This window comes from Stylophora pistillata, chromosome 1, assembly GCF_964205215.1.
Source record: "Stylophora pistillata chromosome 1, jaStyPist1.2, whole genome shotgun sequence".
NCBI classification, from domain to species: Eukaryota; Metazoa; Cnidaria; class Anthozoa; order Scleractinia; family Pocilloporidae; genus Stylophora; species Stylophora pistillata.
Window position 1 is genome coordinate 42,932,224 of NC_142519.1, and position 27,259 is coordinate 42,959,482.

The 27,259-nt window shown below is 37.8% G+C and overlaps 3 protein-coding genes across 3 annotated transcripts in view; 2 read left to right on the forward strand and 1 right to left on the reverse strand.

Moving 5' to 3' along the window:
• The first annotated feature begins 5,300 nt into the window (after nt 1–5,300).
• LOC111325904 (uncharacterized) overlaps nt 5,301–27,259 on the forward strand; it is a 217,500-nt gene continuing 195,541 nt past the window's right edge. Inside the window, exons 1-7 of the mRNA XM_088758057.1 lie at nt 5,301–5,339; nt 6,364–6,699; nt 7,122–7,373; nt 12,356–12,479; nt 15,250–15,321; nt 16,086–16,157; nt 20,390–20,473. Coding sequence (XP_088614183.1) covers nt 5,315–5,339; nt 6,364–6,699; nt 7,122–7,373; nt 12,356–12,479; nt 15,250–15,321; nt 16,086–16,157; nt 20,390–20,473 — 965 coding nt within the window. The 5' untranslated portion in view covers nt 5,301–5,314. The remainder of the gene's footprint in view (nt 5,340–6,363; nt 6,700–7,121; nt 7,374–12,355; nt 12,480–15,249; nt 15,322–16,085; nt 16,158–20,389; nt 20,474–27,259) is intronic.
• Nucleotides 22,306–23,525, forward strand: LOC148742660 (uncharacterized). Its single transcript, XM_088758010.1, has 2 exons — nt 22,306–22,524; nt 22,604–23,525. The coding sequence occupies exons 1-2, from the start codon at nt 22,334–22,336 to the stop codon at nt 23,268–23,270; spliced, it is 858 nt and encodes a 285-aa protein (XP_088614136.1). The 5' UTR covers nt 22,306–22,333; the 3' UTR covers nt 23,271–23,525.
• On the reverse strand, nt 24,390–26,313 carry LOC148742661 (uncharacterized). The gene has a single exon (XM_088758004.1). It carries the CDS (start codon nt 26,209–26,211, stop codon nt 24,736–24,738), a length of 1,476 nt encoding a protein of 491 aa, XP_088614130.1. The 5' UTR covers nt 26,212–26,313; the 3' UTR covers nt 24,390–24,735.

Sequence of the window (27,259 nt, forward strand, 5' to 3'; positions counted from 1 at the left end):
TCGTTACATCCCAGTGAAAGTTTAAAAAGCTTTGAAATAAAGTAAACAACCGAGACCGAGCAATTTTTTTCGCGAAAAAAGGTAAAGAAAAACATCTGAATACGAAAAACCTGGATGAGAATGGGTCAGGGGAAGGGAGATAGAATGGTATTAGACGTGCAATGCGTGCTAAGTTCCAACTTTCATCCAGTTTCTCACCCTTTTTAAACGGAATTTAAACTAAGAAATGCGTCTCAGCCATTTAAATTCAAATGAAGTCAATAAGTCATTACTTGTATATAATGTTTCGTCCTGGCGTAAAAATGCGGCCAATCACGAAATCAAATCTTGGGAAGAAGACCTCTCAATTTCCACGGTTAGTTGGACAGCAGTTCCTAGAAATGTTTTACTTGGCAGTCCGTGCCGTCTCGAATTTTCCCGCCGAAAAAGATAAAGGGTGACCATTGCACGGCTTGGAAAATGTTTTCCTTGAGCGAACACATTCAGTATCGGCGAACAATATAACAAGATGCATCTCTATCAGCTTATTATTTCGATTGCCTTTCTCAACAGACCATCGTTGACAAAGCAGGTCACCAAACATGGAAATTAGGTCCAAAGTTGCCTAATTCACGACACAAAAACTCGGTTCCTTTAGGGGAGCCGGCGTTGAGTTACAAGGGCTTACATAGTGAGGTTCCACCTCAGCCAACCGCTTTTAGGAGATTATTTTACCTTGAAAGCTGGACAGCCATCTGTTAAATCTTACCACACGCAGACTGAGGAAAGCGAAAAGGAAGAAAATAAGCTCTAGCGACATAGAGCCTGCGTCAAAAGTGTAGAAGATCATACAAGTTTGCTGACTGATGCCGATGGAAGTACTAGAACTTAAAACCAAATGCGGAGATTAAAAATGTTTAATGGCAAGGATATTATTTGTTACTTTATAAATAAGTAGGGTGCTTTGGTAAACCTTAGTTATGTGATCCCAAATTTTTCCTTAACATGCGAAACATTTGTTGTGCAAGAATTTTCACGGTACACCGCGACCTCGTACCAATCTTTTTCAAGCTCAGCTTTAAAATACAGGGACATTTATGCGGCAGTGATCACCACGAGGGAGGTACAGTAACATGGAGTTAATATTGGTGGGCTGTGCTCTGGTTCTGAAAGGTTTTGTGTCAGAGTCAAGGCCAGGTCATGTGTAATACTCTTGGGCAAGGCAGTTTACTTTAAAATACCTCTACCCAACCAGGAGTACAAATAAGTGGTGACGTTACTGTCAAGGTGACCTCATGCAGGCCTTTAAGATGACATGCATCCCAGTCATTCAGATCAGCTCAATGCAGAGGAGAATCAACAAGTATTTTCCTGAAGTTGAGCGGGTGGCATATGTCTTCGTGGGAGTTTTGTAGGATTTGTGGCCTTTATCCTACATCTCAGTCATTGCTGAACCGTGAGACGATCTCACCCGTGGTCGTCACATATCGGCCCCAGGTGCGGAAAGGCACATTCCCCATTAAGTTTTTTTTTTTTAGCGCTGGGATTGGTTGGTGATTGGAGGTGTGTCTGGAGGCGTAAGAGTTTGAATAATATAGCGTGAGCACAAGTGTGAATTTTTTCGCGCTCCTCCCCCCGCGCGTGGATCACACTTCGTGCTCGCATCGCGATTGCCTCCTTTCGCCCGTAAACGTAAAATAATACGCCGGTTTTGCTAGCTGCGTATTATCTACTACATGAGAATTAATTATCTATTGTACAGGAAAAACGTATTCAGCTTTTTTTTTTTCCGGTCTGAGAAATTGAAAAGAATAAACCATTGAGCTGTGTTTGCAAAGACTTTGTTAATGAATACTGGGAGAAATGAAATGCTCCATTGAGATTTTTGACAAGTTCTTCTCAAAAATTTAATTATGATTGCAAAATCCTTTGTCATTCAAATACTAACAAAACACGTGGAGGTAAAAGAATGATTGACTACTCAGTTTACTACAGTTTTGAATATTTAATTCCAGGGATAACGGCCACTTGATAGCATTTGTAAATTAGGTCGACTATTTACATTAATAACAAACTAAACTGCAAAATGTGTTATCATGAAAAAAGGGTAAAAATTTCAATAACCAAAAATAATATATTTGAGAGCTAGATTAATTTTAAGATTATGCTGGGTGGAAAAAAGCAATCCTGTGGCTAGTTACTAAAACGGGTTGAGCTTTAATTTAGTTCTTCTTCTTCGAAACTGTTACATATTCAACTTACCGGTTAAATTTTTAAGTCTTCTAGTACCTGTCGATTAAAAAAAGGAAAGAAACACTGTGGATGTAAAAGCTCCCTCAAATGAATGAAAAATAAAACAGCCTATATATACGTTTGTCATTTACTTACGCATAGATCAAATATCAGCTTTAAACATCTGTTTGGGCTCTCTAAATATATTCATGTCTGTTAAGCGATTTGGTTCTACTCCGTCCAGGAGTTCTAATTGTAATTGACAAGTCTAAGTTGCTTATGCTTCTGGCAGAGCTTCTCTCACTCTCTTCAGTTCTGACTTTGTTGTCTATAAATTATGTTCTTTCATCATGGGTCGCCCAGTGAAGATGTCACTGTACTATTTCTGGGCAAGATTCACAGTTTACCAATATTTCTATTGTATAAGAAGTAAAGAGCTACGCTTGATGCCACTTAAACCCAGTTGAGACAAGCAATTCCCACTAAAAATTTCTTATTCAGTTCCCTTGCGTTCACTTAAACACACACGTGCGTGCATGCGTAATCTATAGGTCCATGTTCAAATTAGGTCAACAAGCCTGATTTTAGGTGTAAGTTTAAGCTTAATTCTTCGCCACAGGAATGGCAGGAGAAAGGAACAGAACTTTCGTTTCAATTGACACCTAACCTCTTTTTTACCCACCCATCCCATCCCGGGGAGGACATCCATCACACAGTAATCTCGTGTGCGGGAAATTAACGTCTCCTACCCCAACCCTGCAGGAGACGGGACCTACAGTTATCGTCCCTATCCGAGAAGACTAGAAAGTCTAATCATTTTCAGATATTATTACAAAGGCAGCACTTTCTTCTCAGTTAATTAAAGACCCCGAGTGTTGGTCCGGCCGGATTTGAACTCACGACCTCCCGTACAACAGTCAGGCGGTCTACCAATTGAGCTAACCGGGAGGCGGTTAATGTGAAACGTTTCGTTAAGCTGATAAATCATGAAAAAGTTAGGTTAACGATAATATGTTTCGCGTTAGGTTCTTCGGTAGGTGAGAAAGTAAAGTAAAATACTTCAGTGATATCTTCACTTCATGGTTTCCCACAATCTTCGGGCAAAAAGAAACATTGTGAACATCCCCAACGATCTTCATCTTACTTGATTTCGCGAGTACTTTTTCTTTTACATTATCTCGGGTACTTAATTTTGCGAATTTGGCGAGACAATACCTCGCGGGGTTTTATTATCGCTATTTCAATTGGCAAATGTAAAAATGGCATTTCTCGACTCTAGTGGTTCAACTTCATTTTATTTTGTAAAATGTCTTAGCATTTTATGAAGATGATTGCTCGATTCTCTGCTTCGTATGCCAAATATTTGCAAATTAACCTCATTTGACAACAGAAGATAGAAAATAGAAGTTACCAGTAAGAGCAGTTAATCATTTGTGTATACACATATCCTGTATGAATCCTGTATATATCTTGTTTTTTTATTTCAAATTTTGATAACTTTTTTTCTATGATTTGAATTCTCCACAGAGGATTAGATTTCGCTTGTTTATATTCTGCGAGGTTTTTTCATGCGCGGGTCTTTACTTTAGCAATTTATTTGCAATCGCGAAAAACGCGAAGCTAAAGATCCCCGAAATTAAGTGCCAATAAGGTAATCCAGCTTCTAAATTTTAAATGGTGCTTAGGTGCCTATTTTCTTTAATACAGACTAAGATGTTACCCTTATAAAAATTTTCAGCAAATGCACACAATTTAGACACTGACTCTTGCAATCAATTTTCTGTTTACGAAGTTGTTGGTATGTAATTTTCGATGTACAGAGGAGGATGAAGTATCGGCGTGTGTTAAAACTTCCTTTCCAAAATAAAAAGTAAGGCATTTGGCATGCTAATTAGAAAAGCTGAAGACACTTCTGAAAACTCGTATAAGAAAGGTAATATGATTAGAAAGGCTAGAGGCTGACTTCATTTTGTGATTGATATTCTCCTCTGAAAAATTACTCACGCAATTATTTTGCCACAATTAGTAGGAGCACTGTATTTCTCTTCTTTTTTTTCCAGTTCATCTCTTTGATTAAACACACTGAAAAACTCCTCCTCAGGAGCTATGTGAGATAAATATATGTCGAGCCTCTACGTTAGCAACCTACGTATAACCCTACCAGCTTGAAACATCTGTTAGGGTTTTATTGATGTATACGGGAATTAAAATATTTGTTGTGTTAGTAAAAGCGACTGTTGCATAAAAAAACAATTTAGCGGAGAAAGGAAACAATCCCCATTCAGGTAATCTTGCAGTTTTTTGTGTTATAACTCTGTTATTAGAAATGATTCAAGTAGGGTTTTGCTGCACTGCTGGAGAAAAATAAGAGGAAAACAGACAAAAGCAAAAAAAAACTAGGATAGAAAAGCGAAACGTTATGCGTCGTTGTCTGAGCAACTGACTTCTATGTAAAATTGTGACGACGACGAGTTTGCAATTTTTCTGTTTAAATTGTTACTCAGCATTCAACGCAACTTAATTACAAAGAAAGCTACCTAGACCTCTAGAATTGAGATAGGTGTGACTGAATGTTTTCTTCTATCACCGTGAGCGTCAAAACGATGGTAAAATACTAATCCATGAAAATATGTTGGATGTTGCTAGAAGTCTTTAATTACAAGAAATGCCTAGAGACGGCGGTAAAAATTGAAAGTGAGCAATTTTTATTGCAGGAGTATCAACTAACCCACACCGTGTCATTTTGAACTTGTGATGTAAGTAGCTGAAACACTCCTGAAATAGTGTAAGTTCGAAATTATTTTGGTAATTTATTCAAAAGTTTGTCGAGGGGTGTTTGGGTGCTCCGATAGGTAAAATAGCGAAAACATTCTCTGCATACTATAGCCATATAGTGGCCAAAGGAACGCTTTGTCGTTAAGGCATAAATATCCTTGTTAAATTACGAGACGAAGAAATTAAGAATGAAGCCGAGGTGACACTGAACCTCAACATATACAGCATATAGGTCTACTAAGGTGCCGAGGAGAGTCCTACAGTTAAGGTAGCTTTGAATTTTAATACTCATTGTTCTCTTTTCCCAGGAAAAATGTCTATCAACAGCATGTGGACTTTCACTTTTGTTTTGAGTAAGTTGGTTGCGCTTGTTGTTAAAAGACATATGTATTTTTCAAGAGAGAGCATGAGACACGTGATTGTAGTTTGGGTATCAGTACATTTTAAGGCAAACATAATTGTGATTTGCCGAGGGTAGGCTTAGATCAATAATTTTATCGGCAGAGTATCAAAGAATAACCGATGTTTGAGGAGAGTACTCTGTTGGCATGTTCAAGTAAACTTATGGGTAGAACCAAGGGCAATCATTAACATTATCTATAAACAGAATAACTGAGGCAAAAATCTGTGAACTTCATTGGCTTCAATTGTAAACATTGATAATTTCTGTTTTTTTGTTTAGTTTTATTTTTTTGTTTGGTTTAAATTTTTTTTTATAGCCTTGATGCCTTTTTAGCAGTTCCTTTCTTTTTGATTAACACGAGTAAAGTAATGATATTGTAATGTATAATATTGAGGAATTAATATTCCTTATAAATCAGTTATAATTAGTATTAAATGTTATGCAAGGACACAATCTACATTTGGGAAAATACACATGATCCAAAGGGCCGAAGATTTTTCGGCCACTGAGGGTAATTTGAGCGAAATTAAAGAGTTGGTAAAATTTGGAACAAATCATGCGATTTTACCGATGAGCATTGCATGCTGGCAGTATAAATTATTTTTAGGACGGGAGTTATCCAAGCCTTACCAGCTGCAATGGCATTTAAAACAGTTCTTATTATGACAAGAACACCGTATTTGTGTGAAGATTATATGTGAAATCCAAGCTTACCTCATAGATGGTCGGTGACATTCTGACGTGCTTATTCTCTAATTTATGAAGAAACCATTGCTTTCATGTTACTGGTGCACTAGGAAACTACACGAAAATTTTTACTTTAAGCTAATAATCTCAAATTTTACGAAGAGTTTACATTATCGTTTACGCACTCGATAAGAGAGGCTTAGAAAACGAGACAGACAGTCATTAGTTAACTTATTGTGCAAAGCGTGTACAATTATTCCTCTATGAAATTATGTTCTTCACTAAAGTTGCAATAATCATGGAAGCATCCTGCCAGAAGGATATTCCCGACTTTAGAACAACCCAGCTCCTTCAAGTGGAGAAAGGACAATATGTGGAAATAAGATTTCGCATCTATAAGTCCAGCTTCGTACCAGGAGCACCTTGTGCTGATGAAGAGTATCTTGAGATCCGTGATGGTTTTAATCAGTCTGCCAATCTACTGGGTGTATTTTGTGGAAGGAGTACTCCTTATTTTACCCTGCGATCCAGTGGACATAACATGTGGTTAAGATTTTCACCTCAGCATAGATACTGGTTTGAGAGGGATTCAAGCTTTGAAGGAAAAGCAAGGAATAAAACAGGTAAGAGTTTTCAGGTTTACTTTTCTTCAGTCATCGGCATAATTCATTCCAGCAAGAATAGTTCATAATTGGTATATTTGTTGATACATATCCTGTAAATATGTTGTTGTTGTTAAATGTTAATCAATTATTTCTTTGTTTTGGATTTTCTATGGGGGATTAAATTTTCGCGTGATTAAATTTTGCGAGAATTTTTTATCCGCAAATTTGAAAACTTTTATTTAGCTTCTGGATGAAAAATAATGTTTGGGTGTTTATTTTCGTCAATGCAGATTAAGATATGTTACCCAAGTAACAATTTTCCATGGATGTACTTACTTTAAAACCGAGTCTTGCATTCGATTTTTAGTTTACGAACATGAAGACATATATTTTTCGATGTACAGATCTCGATGTCTCATTGGGTTTGTGTTTGTGTTTAGTTCCTACAAGCCTAAAAGAAGTCGCAAAGACTCAGTTCGTCCTGCTCAACCATTCTTCATCTTTGTGGTGCCCAGCGGAAGGTGGACCGGCTCCTCGTATTGTCTGGAGAGGGAATGGTGCTGTTGTGCAAAACAGCACTAGTGTGCGACTCCGAATCAACGTTATTGAACAAGAAAGAAATAAAAAATACAGCTGCGAGGTGGACGACCATGGTCAGTTGAAAAGGATTAGCATCAGTCTTGATGTCGAGAGTAAGTTTCAAAGTTAGATATTTACTTTTAAGGGGAGCTTAGCTGTTGATTATGCCTCTGATAACCTTACGAATTGTCTTACAAGTATTTTGGGTTTTTTCTTTTGTTTTAGGGTGAAACTGTCTACAATTCTATGTAAGGGTAATCTCAAAAATAATATTTAGGAAGTAAATCAATTTAGATTGCAGTGTAGTTTCATATCTCGAACAAAAAAAATTACTTGCTACGATATTTTTATTGATTTTGCTTTTAATTACTGCGTGGGTTACTGATTGCTTATTCGTATTATTAACAAAAAGAGAAGTACATGTAAAGTAAAACTTTTTCCTGAGCAGGCTCGTGAAATTATTGTAGTGTAAAATCTTTCTTTTCTGTTCGAAATGGTAATTAGCTTTTTCCGTTTCTATTTCACTCTTGTTTTCGATAAACTATTTCGGAGGTGAAAGTGAATTTCTGGCAAACATATAGCGTGCGAGAACAAAGAGCAAACCCATGTTTCTCACCAAAACGAGACGGTGAATGACTTTTAAATATGTTTCTGTTTTGACGTGTGTTTTTTCTTGTTTTAACCTCAAGTGGGTGCTACTCCTGAGAAAAGAAATTGAAAAATAAAGTTAGTAAAATGTGCGGCGTTTCACTGTGTAAACAGTTTGTTACACAAGCTACGTCAGCGCCAAAATCTAACCTTCGCTTTGTAGCAAAGTCTTTCACAATATGGCCAAGGCTGCAGAGAACGTTAAATTAAATTCGTGGACGACCTCCAGCAAGCGCTTACAGAAAGCTTAACTGTGTTTCCAGTTAGCGAATTAAAATCTGAAAAAAAACGTATTATCGAGAACATCGTGGGAATGAGAGATGTTATCGGACAGTTACCGACGGGGTTTGGAAAGAGTTTACAGTCAAACTAAGTGAAGCGTACCCCTCAAGATTACATTAATGATTTGATTATTTTAATATTGAACCCACTAATCGTTTCAGGAGCGCAATAGTGAATTGAATATATGAACATGGAACCCGATAACCGTTTCAAGAATACAATAATGGATTGATTATTTGAATATTGAACCCGATCGCCGCATTCGTTTTGAAAAGGCGCGGATTATTGTTCACATCAGAAGTCCAATTCTGATTGGATTATGCAAACACGTGATGATGGATCGGAACTATTTCAACATGGCGTCAGACATGGGGGGAAAGGTAAGTTCGAGCCTGTCGTGTAGAACTTCTTGTTAATCTTGTAAATGGAATGTTATCGAGAGCTTTTTTCGCCTACTTACATCTTGACGAACTTGTAGAAATTCTTGTGTGTAGTCATGGTCGAAAAAATAGTTTACGGGCGAAGCCATCTCAACACATTTTTTATTTCGTTGATATCTGCAATCGACTCTTTTCGCAATGTTTTTACAGTGCAGTTTGATCATTTTCAGGATTCCTAGTCAAATAGAACAATCTTATTGGACTTCAGAAATGGACTTCTAATTTGAACAATGATCCGCGCCTTTTCAAAACGGATACGGCTATCGGGTTCAATATTCAAATAATCAATTCATTATTGCATTCGTGAAACGGCTAGCGGGTTCAATAATCAAATAATCAATTCATTATTGCATTCTTGAAACGACTGGCGGGTTGAATATCCAAATGATCAATTCATTAATGTAATCTTGAGGGGTACGCTTCACTTAGTTTGACTGTAATCTTTCAATTGCGGCCTAGAGTGTTCAAATTCTTGAGCTCGAAAGGCCACGGATTCTCTTCTGGTCCCTTGGTCATTGTCATTTCACCTCTTTTGTCGATTGTCGAAGACCAAGTTAAATACCTCAGGTCATTGGGAATCGATGCTGCTTTCATTGGGGAAAGCAAAACCAAAGACCAAGAAATAATGGATGGAAAGGGCGGGCTTGCCTTATTGTTAATGTCAGCTTAGTACAGGGTCATCTACCCACATCTAACAAACAAAAGTTCCACGCTTACCTTTTCTTTTTCTTTTTCAACATAGGTTGTATTGCATTTGTGCATACCTTGACAAATGTTCCTTTAGTAGAAACTGGGAAACAGCAACAATTCGATTTTCTTGTTTGGGTACTCTGCTAAGGGAAATTTTTATCGATGCCTCTTTGTTACAATTACGTTTCCATGATGTTTCAATTCTATAGCGACGAGTGTCCCAAACTGTACGCGGAAGACCATCGTCTAGTAGAACCTTTTGGTTGAGAACTTCTTCAAATATGTTCATGAACTCACCATTAAGATTTCTTTTTCTCTTAATGGTGATAAAAACAGAAGAGCATACTCGACAACGATCTGAAACATTTTCACCCAGATTATTCATTATCGTAAAAAAGAAACCCTGAACCTTACCTAAACAACTAGCCGAGGGGGATTAGATTTTGGCGCGCACAGAAAGATGCGTAAGCGCCAGTTACTCGACATACCTGCGTGGCCCGTGCGACGAATCAACTTCACGGGATTGGCAAAGTTTCAGTAACAGAAAATTATACAATAAATCTAGAAAGATTTCAGCTAACATTTCGTCTAACGTTTAAGCGACATATTAACGCCTCCAACCATTATGTTTTATACGAACCTCGCAAACTCTTAAACACGTTCTCTTGTGATACCTGCGAATGTGTTCAGTATGATTTTCGGTAAGATTTTCACGGACAATCTGATCGATTTCTCTTACATTGTGTGCTGAGACTGAAACCTTTCACCTCGAGCAAAGCTCCGTCGCACGGCCCAAACAAACATGGCGAGCAACTGAGCTTCTTGTATATGTCCGTGTTAAAACACACGAGAGTACTCTAAAGCACACTTCACTCTGATTGGGCAGAAAATCAAAGATTTTCTGGCACCAATCAGATGGCAGAACGACTGCGACCGTTTGGAAGTAGTCTTTTAAGACAATGTCCCCAGGGGCTCTTTCGCTCTAACTTAAAATCGACTCACAGCCCCTGGGTCTGCGAGGATGTCTTCTTCCCTAATTCTAAGCGAATTATTGAACGAATGCATTCTGGTGCAGTGTTGTTCTTTGAAATATTTGTGAAAGAAGTCTTAAGAAGACGTTGTGGCAGCCGCTTGCATCTATCATGGCAGACGTTGGAGTGGCCTAAATTGTACTGGAAGTCAGATATGCTGTATTGTTACCAGTTTGAAGGGGAATGATTGAAATTAATCGTGCCTCAACTTTTCTCCTCATTGGAAAGAATTCGATCAGGCCTGAAATAATGTGATTACTCACAACTTTCTTATTCTTGGCTTTTCCCTGATTTCTTTTCATAATCAGTTCATTTAAATGAATTAAAGACCAATTTAAAAATAAATTAAAGCATATTAGTTATCGATATTTAGCGACTGACTGCACTGAGAAACTTATCCAACTAAAATGATACTGCCTGCAATTGGCAGAAACCTACTAAATCTGCATTTAATGATTTTCTCTGTACTGCCATCGAGGACTGTGCTGATCAAGCTATTGAATATCTGAAGCCGGGTATTCGCAAAATTGTTCAGAATTGATAAATAAAAACTTTCCAAAGTCTCAAGGCAACGTGATGCAGTTTTCTTTTGAGCTCAAATACATGTACAGCAGAACCCTGTTAATACTCGTAAGTCACTCGTAATACGCGCGCGGTGTTTAAGTCAGATCAAATAACCGCCTAAGAAATTTATATTATCGCCTGTTTCTCTCAGACAGTCTTACTACCTCAGACGAAACAGGCAGTTTGAAATCCTAGGGTGGGAGGCCGAGCGTTTTAAGACTACATATTTAATAGAATTGTGTATTGATAATGATATCGCATAATAGTTTTATTAACTTTTTATCACCATGTTTTTTCATCACACTTTTACAACAGAATTTGTATCTTAGAATATATCTTCATATTACATTATTAGGTTCTAAATTTTCTCATTATATCATTATATGATCATATTATTATCATTAGGTTATAACTTTATAATACGTACTTCAGCCCTTGGGCTGCCATGTATTTCATTACTAAACTGTCAAGCTATCTATCTAAAAAGAGGACAGTTGCTTACTTTGTCATGTAAATCAGCAGTTTGATCAGCAAACGACAGAGATTAATAAAACTTGGCTTGACCAAGCGTTTTGCTTTTCTAAATTTGACATGAGGCCGTATTAAGTGAGTGAAGTTATAAAGGATTTTACCGTTTGGGATTTTAAAATGTGGCAGGTGACCGTTGGCCGTATTAACGAAAATGGATGGCTGTTTTTCCGAAACTGCACGTAAAAATCTAATAACGAGGTGATCATATCACCGAGGTGCAGTAAGGCGCGTTTACACTGAACAGTGGTCAGAAAGTGATGCAAACATCTTGTGTCAATTTTCATTTAGAAAGTGATTAGTAAACAGTACCCACTACTCACCCAAACGCATTTCCCTTACTTTAACTACATTCAGAAAAAATGGTCCTAACAAAACCAATGTTCATAGAGGCCGCGAAGGGCCGTTTTGCGGTCAGGGTGACCCTTTTAGTCGCGCGATGTACATGTTGCATGAGGAAATTGAGAATGGAAATTGAGATTCGGTCTATTAAACATTAAAAACAGAAAAATTTACTTCGTATTTCCCTTACTTTTCCTCTTATCTTTGGACAAATCAAAAACAATAAAGAATAACTTCAATTCCCAACAAATCCCAATATTTAATTATTTTAGATGATTTTCAATCATGGCGAATGATAATCATGTCAGTGATTAAGAGGGAAATTTTTGTTACAAAGAGTCGAACAAAATTTTAAAAATCTGATTGGAAATTTGTCTTTCATTTCAATGGGGGACGTTTTAGTTTCTGATGATGTCAAGGAATGCCGCTGAACGGATGGTTTACTTTGTAACGTATAATCATCGGTTTGATTTCACAGCTTTCGGTTTAAAGTCTTAAAATAAAAGTGAACGATTAAAATAGATGTAATTCAAATAACAAGTTTAATTGATGTCTGTTTTTGTTTGTCAGTGTGCCCTCAACCGTGCCAATGCAAAGTCCTTAATGGTAACATGAAAGGCTTAGTATCAGCCAATTGTGAAGGAAAACAGCTTAAGTCACTTCCAAAGAAAATTCCGCGAGCCTTAGCAAAACTGTAAGTACTTTGTGTGCATCATATTAGGCCTTAAATTTGGTTTTTGTTTGAATTCAGAGGTGGCACAATGAATGCCGAAAGTATGAAAAGATTATAACTATAAAGTAGGTGAAAACAACAGTGAAAATCAACAACTATAACCCAGCAAAAATATCTTGAATTTGGTAACAATAGCTGAGACCGGAACCGTAATTTTGGTGCTTTGGGATTGACTGTAGCGGTCCAAAACTAAGCAGCCAAAAGTGACCGGTCTCCTCGATATAGCTACAGGCAGAATTAATCGTAAAGCGATGCGAACATTTTGGGTTTATTAAATAAACTTTCATAAGATATTTATTTCGGACTATCAGTATCAGAGCACTTAATCTTCCGGTTAAAATGGACTCAACGTAGTACATAAACACTGGCAGGCGAAATAACATTCGACACAGAGAGATATCATTAATAAAAAACACGGAAATTTTTCGTTCATCAGAACTATGCTCAAATGGCCCTCTTCAGACGCTTTCAGACTTAAAGGTAGAAAAAACTAAATTCTTTAAATAAAGCAAATTGGAAAGTTACACGCCAGGACAAGTAAAAGAAAACAATATTGCCGTTAGCTGGAAATTTCGACTTCAGTAAATTTCTTAAACTCATCATTTCATATCGTAGTAAAGGAGCGTTAACCCGCGTTGATCACTGCAGTGTAAAAATACCTGAACTAAATTTAAAGGAAAATTGTCGATCTTAGATATCAGCGTAATACAAAGTTATATGCATGAGGCGCTCATTAGTATATTGGTAACGACCGGCCAGTAAATCTCAAAATGAAGGCCACCACTGTGCCTGTGATAGAAAAAAATGGACTAGAGGACTATCAAGGCTTTGACAGCTGCCACAATGAATACAAAGTAGGTGCTTGGATTGTTCATAGGCTGCCGCTAGGGCCAAACAGCCCTTCTTTACATATTTCCGCCGATGTTCATCAAATGCGTACAACCTACATGTAGTCATGAGACGCGATTCTACCGCTGCCTCACTGCTGATGGACCATTAAATAAAACCGTCACAATACCACTGATGAAGGATTCAGGGCCGGATCCAGGATTAAGTCAAGGGGGGAGCGTTCAGAGAATTGTCCAAGGGCGTGCTCCCCCGGGAAATTTTGAAAATTAGGTCTTCGGAAACATGAGTTCCAGCATTTGGAGGGAAAATTTAGGAGGTTCGACCGAGCCACCCGAATCACCCCTGGATCCGCCCCAGAGATTGAAGGCATTGATTTCACTGCAAGACCGCTGATGAAGGCTTCAACACAACCGCTACAGCGACACTGTTAATGCGTGAGGGCATTCGCCAGAACGCTGCTGATAATCGCTTGAGCCGGGTTATCAGAAAATGGATATGGCGCAGTCCACTACTGACGAACTATTAAAGACAACTGCCACAACAGCAACAACACTGATCACCACTTGACGATATCTGCTACTAAGCTGTTAATGACTGCTTGAATACAACTCTTACAAAACCACCGATGAATGCTTGAATAAAACCGGTACAGCGCCGCTGATGACCCTTGGAGATAATGGCTAATAAATCTCTTATAAATGTTGTAAAAAGCTGGTGAGAAGCGTTGGATGCTGATCTAACAAAGCCAAGAAATGTGTGAAAAGAACTGCTGGAAAACCACTCTCAGGAACACTTGAAGATAACAGCTGGAACACCGCTTACTAAAATCCTCTAAGAAACTGCATGCGCTGGAAGACTGTCGCATGAGGAACACTAGAGGGTAACAGTAAAAAAACCGCTTAAGAATGGTTGAATACAAGCGCATTGACACAGAAGGTCTGAGGACAACCGCTACAAAAGTACTGATGAATGCTTAACTTAACTTAACTTGACTAAACTTTATTTAAAGAGGGTAGCGCAATAATCTATCACAGTCTTCTAACCTGCAGCCCTCACACCCACCCATCTCACCCCAGGGGATGAAATCCACCACACAGTAATCTCGTGCGTGGAAAATTAACGTCTCCTACTCCTAACCCTGTAAGAGACGGGGCCTAAGTTTGTTCGTCCTTATCCGAGAAGACTAGAATATCTATCCATTTCTTGAAATTATAGAAAGGTAGCACATTCTCCTCAGTTATTTTAAGACCCTGAGTGTTGGTCCGGCCGGGCCTTGAACCCTTGACCTCCCGCACAACAGTCCGGCGCTCTACCAATTGAGCTAGCCAGGAGAATTGTGATTGTGGCTCAATTGTTTGCGTTGTTTCGATTCTGTTTCTCTTGTTTTATTTTGAACTCTGTTTGCAACCGTCACTCAGTATTAAGCGAATTGGTGGGTGTGGATGTCCCCACTGCACCCCCCTCAGGTCCTGTCCCTACATGTCAGTACAATGACCCTGAAGATCAAATGAAACGCTCCTCTATGTTTGACCCAGTTCAAGCCAATGAGCTTTGGAGCTGATCTCTATATTCGCGGGAAAGAATTCACTTAAAGCTGACGTACAACATGAGACAGAATTACTTGTGAGGGCTGCATTGAAATCCATTCATAAGTAGATAAACACTTGCTTCTGATCCTGATTGTGTTGGGAAACTAAAATGCATTTAAAATTTTCCAAGAGAGCCAAAAAATATTTCGGGTGTTTCCCTTTGCATCATGACCATTACAGATTTAATTTTTTTTGCTGGTTCTAATAAACAGAGAAAGCATTGGTCAAAGCTCATAGCAAGTTCATTTCACAGTCAAGTAAATTAGGTAATTGATTTGTTAATCTGTTTCAAGGGACCTGTCCAATAACAAGTTGCAGAACTTGCCAGCAGGGGCCTTTAATAACAACACAAAGCTGGAACATCTGTAAGGACGACGTTTCTTTACCATTTTTATAAGCAGATAAACACTTGCTTCTGATCCTGATTGTGTAGGCAAACGTAATATTACGTGTGTTTAAAGATTTCTAAGAGAGCCAAAAAATATTTCGGGTGTTTCCCTTTCCATCATGATCATTGCAGATTCAACTTTTTTTTCTGGTTCTAATAAACAGAAAAAGCATTGGTCAAAGCTCATAGCAAGTTTTTTTCACAGTCAAGTAAATTAGGTAATTGATTTGTTAATTTGTTTCAAGGGACCTGTCCCATAACAAGTTGCAGAACTTGCCAGTAGGGGCCTTTAATAACAACACAAAGCTGGAACATCTGTAAGGACGACGTTTCTTTACCATATTTATAAGTAGATAAACACTTGCCTCTGATCCTGATTGTGTGGGGAAACCTAATATTACATGTGTTTCAAAATTTCTAAGAGAGCCAAAAAATATTTGGGGTGTTTCCCTTTGCATCATGATCATTACAGACTTAATTTTTTTTGCTGGTTCTAATAAACAGAAAGAGCATTGGTCAAAGCTCTAGTATTTCGAAGGATAATCCTCGCTTAGAAAGTTGATCATTTCAAGTGCACAAGCCACCTTAGGGAAAAACTCACAGCAAGTTTATTTCTAGGTGAAGCTTCGAGTCAAATCAACAAGCACCATCATGAGATGAGTCCTTAAATTTGTAAGCTGTGCAATTAAGGTTCACACTTGAATAACTGATTAGGTAATTGATTTGTTAATTTGCTTCAAGGGACCTGTCCAATAACAAGTTGCAGAACTTGCCAGCAGGGGCCTTTAATAACAACACAAAGCTGGAACATCTGTAAGGACGACGTTTCTTTAGCATATTTATTAGTAGAGAAACACCTGCTTCTGATCCTGATTGTGTAGGGAAACGTAATATTACGTGTGTATCAAAATTTCTAAGAGAGCCAAAAAATATTTGGGGTGTTTCCCTGTGCATCATGATCATTACAGACTTAATTTTTTTTGCTGGTTCTAATAAACAGAAAGAGCATTGGTCAAAGCTCTCGTATTTCGAAGGATAATCCTCGCTTAGAAAGTTGATCATTTCAAGTGCACAAGCCACCTTAGGGAAAAACTAACAGCAAGTTTAGTTCTACGTGAAGCTTCGAGTCAAATCAACAAGAACCATACAGATGAGTCCTTAATTGTAAGCTGTGCAATTAAGGTTCACAGTTGAATAACTGATTAGGTAATTGATTTGTTAATTTGTTTCAAGGGACCTGTCCAATAACAAGTATCAGAACTTGCCAGCAGGGGCCTTTAATAACAACACAAGGCTGGAACATCTGTAAGGACGACGTTTCTTCACCATATCTATAAGTAGATAAACATTTGCTTCTGTTCCTGATTGTGTAGGGAAACCTAGTATTACGTGTGTTTCGAAATTTCTAAGAGAGCCAAAAATATTTGGGGTGTTTCCCTTTGCATCATGATCATTACAGATTTAATTTTTTTGCTGGTTCTAATAAACAGAAAGAGCATTGGTCGAAGCTCTAGTATTTTCGAAGGATAATCCTCGCTTAGAAAGTTGATCATTTCAAGTGCACAAGCCACCTTAGGGAAAAACTCACAGCAAGTTTATTTCTACGTGAAGCTTCGAGTCAAATCAACAAGCACCATACAGATGAGTCCTTAAATTTGTAAGCTGTGCAAATAAGGTTCACAGTTGAATAACTGATTAGGTAATTGATTTGTTAATTTTTTTCAAGGGACCTGTCCAATAACAAGTTGCAGAACTTGCCAGCAGGGGCCTTTAATAACAACACAAAGCTGGAACATCTGTAAGGACGACGTTTCTTTAGCATATTTATTAGTAGAGAAACACCTGCTTCTGATCCTGATTGTGTAGGGAAACGTAATATTACGTGTGTATCAAAATTTCTAAGAGAGCCAAAAAATATTAGAGGTGTTTCCCTTTGCATCATGATCATTACAGATCTAATTTTTTTTGCTGGTTCTAATAAACAGAAAAAGCATTCGTCAAAGCTCTGGTATTTTCGAAGGATAATCTTCACTTAGAAAATTAATCATTTCAAGTTCACAAGCCACCTCAGGGAAAAACTAACAGCAAGTTTATTTCTACGTAAAGCTTAGAGTCAAATCAACAACAACCATACAGATTAGTCCTTAATTATTTTGTAAGCTGTGCAATTTAGGTTCACAGTTGAGTAACTGATTAGGTAATTGATTTGCTAATTTGTTTCAAGGGACCTGTCCAATAACAAGTTGCAGAACTTGTCAGCAGGAACCTTTAATAACAACAAACAGCTGGAACATCTGTAAGGACGACGTTTCTTTAGCATACGAACGTTTAGTGTTGATTTTTTGACCACATGCCGATTTATAGAGGCCTGATTTGAACTTTTACATCAGACTGAGTTTCTGGCCTCAGGATCATTGAATATTACTAAACCAAGTTAGATTTTAGAGCGTCAAATTTCGAAAGTGTTATGAAACTAACGGTGCATAACTTAAATCGTATCAAGATGTTGTGAATTAGATACTTTGTCATGCATTATGCTGATGTCACACCCGTGATTCCTTTCATCTGAATCGTATAAATGATATCAGTTACTACAAAAGGACTCAACATTCTGCTTTAACAAGAAGTTGTTTTAATGAGGAGAAAAAGCCGATGTAATTTTCAAGCGACCGTTTCAAATACTTAGATAATTTGGAGAACATTTTAGACCTTGATATATCATTAATGTAAAAACCCACCGCTCCAGCTATTCATAAAATTACAGCAAAAGTAACGATCATCGCAATAATTTGCAAAAAAATGTGAAACGATCAGAGCGCTGCAGGAAAAGTCTTTTTGAAGTCGGTGATCAAGCATTGTGAAACAAACGATTACAAGTTTCATTTATCTACAAAACTTCGGTGAACAACATTTTGTGCAAAGTTGTCATCACTGAGCATCTTAGCGTCAAAAGAACGCAATTCAGAATCTGGAAAGGATCATGGGAAGTAGGGGATCTCGGTACTTTGGAACAGAGTGCTGTATTTCTATAAAACCCTCGTAAATTAGGGGAAAATTGTTTGTTAATCGGGTTACCATGGCAACGTAAAAACCCAAGCTACTAAACAAGTGCGTTTTAGACTTTTTAAGAGATTAAATGTAAAAGAGTACTCCATATTGAAAATTTAGTGCGATTCTGGAAGGTTTCTCTTTTATTCTTATTACATATCTGAATAACGAAAATGAACAGATAATTGGCTCAACTGGAAATTTTGGACCGGTACAAATTGCCAAAACCTCAGTATTTCATATTGTGATGAATGAACACTATTCTGCGTCAGCTTACTGCAGGTTTAAAAAGACTCAAACTAAACGGAAAACCGTCGATCATAGATCAGAATAATACAAAACGCTCCACATGAGGAGCTTAGCCTCCCATTTAGTGTCAGAGATTTCTCACAGTGCTATTGATACCAGGACCCCCTGCCCACCAGATTTAGGAGCCAATGACCATAGATATCGAGAAACCGCCGACAGTTGCAAAATTTCGTAGTTCATTTTATTTTTCCTATAGAACCTTTTTGATGAAGCCTTTTTTCGAATAGTTCGGTTAGTCAAGTTCATGTTTACTGCTCTAAATTAGCAGAAATAGTTATTCAAATTATTCCAACTTTAAGAGATCGTTCTCTAAAGTTTCAAAAGGATATCAGACAAAACAGGATTAAAATCCATCGCATTCTGTCAGTGTGAGTGAGAGAGATTTGTTGGAAGTTTTTACCCCAGAGATTTGATGTGTGGACTTGTTGTTCTTGTGTTTTTGTTTTTAATACCCTTTAGCTTCTTGCGCGTGTTTAATACTCATTTCTTACAATTTAACTTTATTTTTCTCTTAACTCGGCAAAATTTACCAAGCGTTGAGCGCAATATAAGAACTGTTACGAGGCGCGTATGGAGGAAAAATGATGACCTTACGGAGAGTTGTCATCGCTGAGCATCCAGGCCTCAAATGACAACATTTTAGATTTTGAAGGAACTATGGGAAGAAGAGGATCTCGGTACCTAAGAATACATCGCTGCATTTCTGTTAAATCCTTGTTAATCAGTTGTATAACGATAGGCGTTGTAGTGATCAAGTTTTTCTGTTACATGAAAAATTACCACTATTTCTCCCAAAATGAATATTTGGTGAGGTCTTCTTATCATAAGTGTTAATATTTTACTGAATAGCCGATTCTAGGATATTTTATCTCTGAGTTGTCCATCACCCTTGCAATCTGGAGTGGATGAGACAAATTTTAACTCCTGAATACTGTAAAAGTTTGCTCATGTACGATAAAAGGATTCAGGAGAACATACTGTATTTTCAAAGCAGAGTCTCTTCTCTTGTTTTATGCCGTTATTAATTCAAGAATAATTTTGTCAGTCACAAGTATTTTCTAAGCCGACTCCTGTGGCTTTTTTGAGGTCTGGTTTATTCACGGGAGGATCAGTGAACAAAATAAAGCTGAATGAAAACTGTAGACTGGCTAGAAAATGCACGGAGAGAACACAGTTATTTCGTCAAAATCGTTCTCAATTGATGTAACTTACGTGTTGTTACTTTCCGATGTCGTCTTCCGAGTGCATCCACGTGCTTTTCGGAAAATTTTCGGCTTTTTTTTACGAAGTGGTATGGATGAGCACTCTTTCAAATATTTTTTAAGTCCTCAGCTCGGCAGGAGCTTGAAACACTCACTGCAATGTAACATCAAGAAACTGAAGTGCTGAGCGTGTGTTTCAAGATGAGAATGACTGTCATTCACCCACCATTCTCATAAAAGTCCATCTTAGGATTCCAGAGTGTTTGCCCTTTCAGCTGATGGAATCGTTAGTTTAGTTAAAGTACACTCAGCCACCGATAATCAGTTACTCAATGACTTGAATTTTAGGAAAATGAAAAGGGTAGGCTGAATTTAAGGCGGTTACGGGCACTTTCAAGACATAGGAATATATACTCTTCTAAGAAAGTACCAGCTTCCTCAACATCTCTAAGAATACGCTTTGCTCTGTTGACTTGTTGAGAATAGAGACCTGTCCAACAACAATTTACAGAATCTACCACCTAATGCGTTTGCTGGTATCAATGCTTCCGAAGATGCAAGGATAACGCTGTGTTCTTTATTTCTTGTCCGAAAAAAAAGTTATTTACCACATCAAAGCCACCAATTGTAAATCAGCAGTGTGTTGTTTACGGTTTTCAATGTGACCCGGGTGATGCGGGTTATGTAGGTTACACACGCGATCATTTACATAATCGTGTAAAAGGACATAAACAGCAATCCTCTGCCATTGCCAAACACTGTAAGAACAAGCACGAAACAATGCCCAAGGACCTGCAAAAGCGTTCGAAGTGCTTAAGAAATGCAGAAACAAATTTGACTGCTTAGTGTACGAAATGCTTTTTATGAGAGGGATAAAGCCCAATCTTAGCGTGCAATCAGACTCCATTGGTGCGAAAGTATTTTTATACTATTTTTATAGTCTTCGCACCCTCTTATGTTAATTCTTCGCGCCAAAAAATGCTTCATAAGTTGCAATTTGCATGCTCTTTCATATTTTCCTTGATAATGGAGTCATCGATACTCCGAGACGTCGGATTTTATCGTTCGCTTTTACAGTTTTATATCTTAACAAATCTCTTTTGATACGGATTTTAAAACGCGATAATCAACTACACGTTTAGAAGACTTGAACAGTGTAGTAAGAAACAGATCAACTGCGATGGTTCGATTGAATTTCTTCGACTCAGTCAGAGCTTTGATCTCACTCCAACATTCGTCAAGATTGACAAAGAAAGGAGCTCTAAATGGAAGCAGTCATCGGAAGCCTTCGGAAGGAATGTTATCTCAGAAGAGCTTAAAGAAAAGATCAAACAAAGTGCATCTCTCAAGCACGAGATAAACTCCATCTACGACGAGATTCGCCGAAGCGGCAGTTTGCTCCGTTATGCCTCCATTTTAAGCACAATGGTCAACCTTAGAAACAACCACTATCAGGGGGTCATGAGCACTCACACAAAGAAGATCGCAAGGCTACTCTACAAAGAAACGGATGTTGATGAGCATATACAGAACATATCGTCCTACGATTTCCCTTTCTTCCAGAAACTGGTCTTGTGTCGGGGCTTGAAATTTGCCTTTCCCCAACGGGTCTCATCGATTGAAGTGAAAGCGAGCTTTGAGATGGCTTACTGGAGCCTTGAACCTCATCTCGGAAACGATGATTTGAAAGAGTTGGCGGCTGCAACCCTACGATCCGTAGCACTGAACTACATCCAGCGCAAAGTACAGAAACCTTCCAAGACACTTCTGCTTGCCATCGATCAATTAAAACAACGCGACGACATCGTCATCTCGAAACCAGATAAAGGTTGAGGAGTGGTCGTAATAGACAAGTCCCAATATCTACAACTGTTATCTGAAGCATCTATCAATGATTGAAGCAAATTTCGATCGGTTCCTCTCGAAAGGCCCTCGGGTAGAGGCAGACCACCAACATATTATCACCCTCTTCTAAAGAAAGAGAAAGACTTAGAGTCTATTGTGCGAAGAATTCTACCCAAGCCTATTGCAGATACGATCCGCCCTACAGGCTCCAGATTAGCGCATTTGTATGGTTTACCAAAGACACGCAAGGATCGGTTGGCAATGCGCCCCATATTATCAGCAACGCAAACATACAATTACACTTTGGCAAAATGGCTCGACGTTAAACTCAGTATTTCATATTGTAATTCAGGAATAATCTTCCCTGTCGGTTCACTGTCCTGATCAGAATTAATACAAAAGCTCTACACGAGGAGCTCGGCCGTCAGTGTCAGAGACTTCGCATTGTGCCATTAGTTTCAGCGGTATTGTAGAGGTTGTATCCAATAGCTGTTATTACGTCTGAGCCAGCGATTCAGCAGTCATCACACGGGAACGAGGCTATTGGGTCAAGAAATGTTTCAAGAACTAAATTATAGGAAAGATATGGAAACCCACGAGGAATCACAGCCGAAATATGCTTTTTTTTCGGCTGAAGAGAAACTACAGTTGTTGAATGGTAATTGTCCCCGAAACATTACTAAACAGGTCTTAAGATCATGGTTGTCCTATCGAGTAGGAACCTCAAAAAACGGGAGTGCTTCTGCGGATGGAAACAAACGAGAACTGGTTCAAAGGTACGTAAAAATAATTAAAATATCATTGATATTTTGAGGATAGTTTTAGACGGTAATTAAAACCATCTTTGTTTTTCAGGGTCGTAAGCTATATTAAGAATGGCTGGGACGCGAATTTTACTGAAAAATGGATGCATCTGTCAGGAGAATCGAACGAGAACTTAAAGGAAAATTCGGCAAATGCTAAAGAGGAGCCAACAGGGAAAGATATACAAAATTTCCTGCCTTCAACAACGTGGACCGAATTGAAAAAATGCAACAAACTGCCAGAGTTTTCCATTGCAAATATGATGAGCTACTTTATTACTAGGCGTGCAAGAGACGATGAAAGTAATAAAGACTATAAAAGCTTAAACTGCAAAGCTTTTGGTCTTTTCAGACATGGTCACGTCCAGAATATTAAGGTTGCGAATGAGGATGGCAAGTATTTTATCCAATGCGAATGCTTACCTGAGATGAAAAAAACTCTAAAATATAAGATCCAAATGACAGTAGACAGTTCTGGTGATATATTATATGGAAACTGTAATCCTTGTCCAGCTGGTAAGCCACCACTTGCATCATGTAAACATTTGGCAGCTCTATGCTTTGCTCTTGAAGAGTACATTAGACTTGGTCGTAGTCAAGAATTTCTTACCTGTACAGAAAGATTGCAGACTTGGAATCAACCACGAAAGCGAAAGCTGGAGGCACTCTCAGTATACGACATTGATTTCAGTAGAAAAGTTTTGGCACAGAGAATTTAAAACACAATAAAGCACTGCACGATCCAAGACTTTGCATCTATAGAGAACCAAGTACAGAGAAGGCAAATCAGACCTTGCTTCAAGAAATCTCGAGAGAAAGTCTAAATTGTGGATTTTACTCTATTTTATCAAAAGAGCCACTATGTCCAAGTAGTTTAATTGTCTCACCCATAAAGGAACAACCAATGTCATTGGAAGAAATACATGCAAAAGCTAAAAGAATTAAGTCAAATCTTTTTGTAGGAGAAAAAGAAAGAGAATTGATAAGCAGAGCAACAAAAAATCAAAGTGATTGTCAAAAGTGGTTTGAACACAGGAAAACAAGAATTACTGCATCGAAATGCAAGAGAGTACTTCAGAGACCAGACACAAGCCCCACTAAGGCTGTAAAAGAAATTCTACATCTCAATGACAATTTTCAGAGTAATTACATGAAACAAGGTCTTACTGATGAAGCTAATATTATCAAGTCATATGAAAACCTCTTCAAGTGCAACGTCTCTAAACTAGGGTTTGTCATTTCATCTACACATCCATTTTTGGGTGCATGTCCTGATGGTGAAGTTGATAACAAATGTTTGGTGGAAGTCAAGAGAGTTTTTCCTGGAACAAAAAAACTGGCAGAAGCAGTTTGCAGCAGGGGAATTTGCAAGAGGACTGTTCATGGCCTGCTTACCATTTTCAAGTTCAACAACAACTATTTTGTGTTGGTTTACAGTGGGCTGATCTGGTGATATCAGATCTAAAGGAAATGATCATAATAAGCATCAAAAATAATTTACAATTTAGAAGAGAAGTTATCCCAAAGCTTGAAAGTTTTTATGATAACTATATTGCTGTAGAACTTGCTTATCCACGGTTAACTTTAGGTCTTCCCAGGCTTGGAAAAGTATCAAGATTAATGTAACAGTGTACTTCAGTCTTTGTTAGAACTCTACATGACAGTGGAATCACTATCTATAAATTATTTAACTTTTGCATGATCTCAAAATTATGATTACTGATGTTGTGTTTTTTGAAATATATCGTTTTAAATATGGATATTATTGTCTCATTGACAGAGAAGTGAATTTCTATTGTAATAATTACTTTTACTGGTTGGAAACTGACTCCACTATACTCTTTGAACCAGCAAAACTTGCAACTTTAATTTTGCATGACATTAACTGATTTTCAATACTAACATGTAGAACATTTGAATAAATTTAGATACAATGAGCATTTTTTCTATTAGCCAGATAAATATGACATCTGCAGAAGATTAAATCTATCTTGATTGTTAACAGTAATAGATTATTTCAGATCAACTAGTGATATGAATATTTTACTCATTACTCTGTCAGTTGTAAATAAATTGTGTGCTGTCCTTATTGAAACACCCACCTAAAAAATATTGATTCTGTCTATAACACCAGACAATTACAAGCAAACAAATGAATGGCTCAAGAAAGATTCTGAAAAAAATTCATTTCACCAGAGGTGGCAAAAAGTTTGTGAACATAGCACAATTAAAGAAAATCATGTCAACCAGCCCATTCTTGCAGACAGTAATGGGAATAAAATCTAAAATGTGATAGTTTTTGATGCGCTCGATAGCTCTCTCTACATGGATTCGCAATGATGCAATTCTTCTTGTGTTGAGCATTTCTTGTTCAGTAAATTGTCCTGCCTCATTCATATAAGGTGGAACATTTACTTTAACCCCTTTACTTGCTAGTAATTCTTGGATATTGAATCCTCTGTCAGCCATCACTTCATCTCCATATTGAAGTTTATCCATGAGTTTAGATTTCACAGTTATCTCTTTGTCAGAGATTGACCCACCATAAAGATTAGACGCAAAACAAACACTACCACTTGGTGTAATTCCAACTAGGGCCTTCAGAGTATTGCCGTTTTTATAGGTAGAGAAAGTGAGCTGCTGTGCTTCAGGATTAGTTGGTGTTTCAATGTACAATTCAGTTGCATCAATTATCACTGTTGTACCATTGTATTTATTCCTGAAGCATTCAGGTTTATGTGCTTCAATTACCTCCCTTGTTGGGAAAATGTCTAGCTCTGAGAATCTAAAATATATGAACTTTGTCCATGTAATGGTGATTCGGCTCACAAGACTTTGGCAAATACCAAATCTGACTGCTACATCCTCCTCTAAAAGACCAACTTTGTAACGACACAGCAAGAGAAATAATTCATTTTCCACAGAGAGAGCTCTTCTTGGACCTTGCTTCTCTCTCTTGGGTGGATTCTGCACTAGTTCAGTGTTAGTGTAATTTAACTGTTTTGCTGCTTCTCTTCCAAGGAAATTAAGAACTGTAGTAAAAACAGCATAACTGTTGAAGCCAGTGTAGAATCTCATTAAATTATCGTTTTCTTTGATGTTGTCGATATTAAACAAACTTCGATTAAGCTTCTCTTCTAGTGTCTTTCTTGTCTCTCTCTCCTGTTTAAGTTCGTGTTCCAATTGTTTTACTTTCCCTTCCAATTCGTTGATAATTAATTGTAGAGACTGATCCTGACTATTGTCTGCTTCTTTTATGGACTGTCCCACTTCATTTGATTCTGTTAATGGAACGGCGTTAGCAATACTTTCGTCACTATTTAAGCCTGCAGTTTCTTGACGTTGAGTGGCCATATTCGAACGGTGTTGTGGGGCTTTTCTTTGTGTCTGAACTTTTGTAAAGCTGAAAAGAGTAGGCACAGCATCTACCTTCAGCCTTCCCCTTACGCCTCCAGGAGACTTTTGAAAACATTCTGGGGCAAAATGATCGCTACACAAAAATGAACTTTTCGTTTTTGGAGTGTTGGTTCTTCGTATGTTGATCAGCCATTTTTTTAGTCTTTTCGAGTCATTTAGGGGCAGCGAATGCCAAGAAAGGCCTTTACATTCAACCTTGTTACTCCTGTTCACACAGCCAACTGCTATACAATGCCTTACCATCTCCTTTCTTCAAAAGATTCGGAGAACTCAGCACTGTTTTTGTGAAATATAAATGATGACACAAAGAAACTCTAGAAAATCTAAGGTCTTGACCCAATAGCCTCGTTCACGTGTAACGACCGCTGAATCGCTGGCTCAGACGTACTAACAGTTCATCAGTGGTCTTGTAGCGGATATGTTCCAGCTTTTATTGCATTTTGAAATCACTTGTGGTCCCTTTAATCTGATTGACCCTAATTGGTGCGATTTATTCACAAATCGCACCATTTTTTGCTTGAAATCGCATCACTTTACGCTTGACTGAGTCTTTTGACACATTTCTGTTTTGCATACAAAATAAGATGTAAAAGCATTTCCAGTTCCGCTTTTAATTTGAAAACCGGCTCAGTACTGCATCAATAAAATATTTGAATTGACCAAGTCCTGTATTTGGGTGATTCCAAAATGGATGTAATAAAGTGGTAATTGAACCTCGTGTCGTACAATTTTGGTTTGAAATCAGGCATATGATTTCAGCCCTAATAATATACATGAAGAAATTTTTCAGTTCTGATTGGTTGAGATGAATGCAGTTTTCAGTTAATTCAGTGCAGAAGAAAGTTAATTCAGTGCAGTAGAGGGCTAATTCAGTGCACAGAAAGAAACAAACCAGACATTCTGACTGGTCAGAATGATTGGTCAACGTCAAGGTCAATGTCAAGGTCAATGTCAAGGTCAATGTCAAGGTCAATGTCACTTGCAGGGTTTGAGTAAACTATTTTTTTGCACGTGACGCGCGCTACCTCGTATTTTTTCATGTATATTATTAATACATAATCACATACTTCTCTCGAGCAATTTGGAATAAATAAGCACTTGTAAATTTTTTCAAAGACCACAACGTGCACTCGCCCTACGGGCTTATGGAATTTTGTTAGTCTTTGAAAAAATTTACTCGTGCTTATTTATTCCAAATTGCACTCGAAATCATGTGATTACGTATACAAATTGCACTCCAATCACTTCAATTACCATTATTTATTAGCGGTGTTGTTGCTCAGTGCAGACA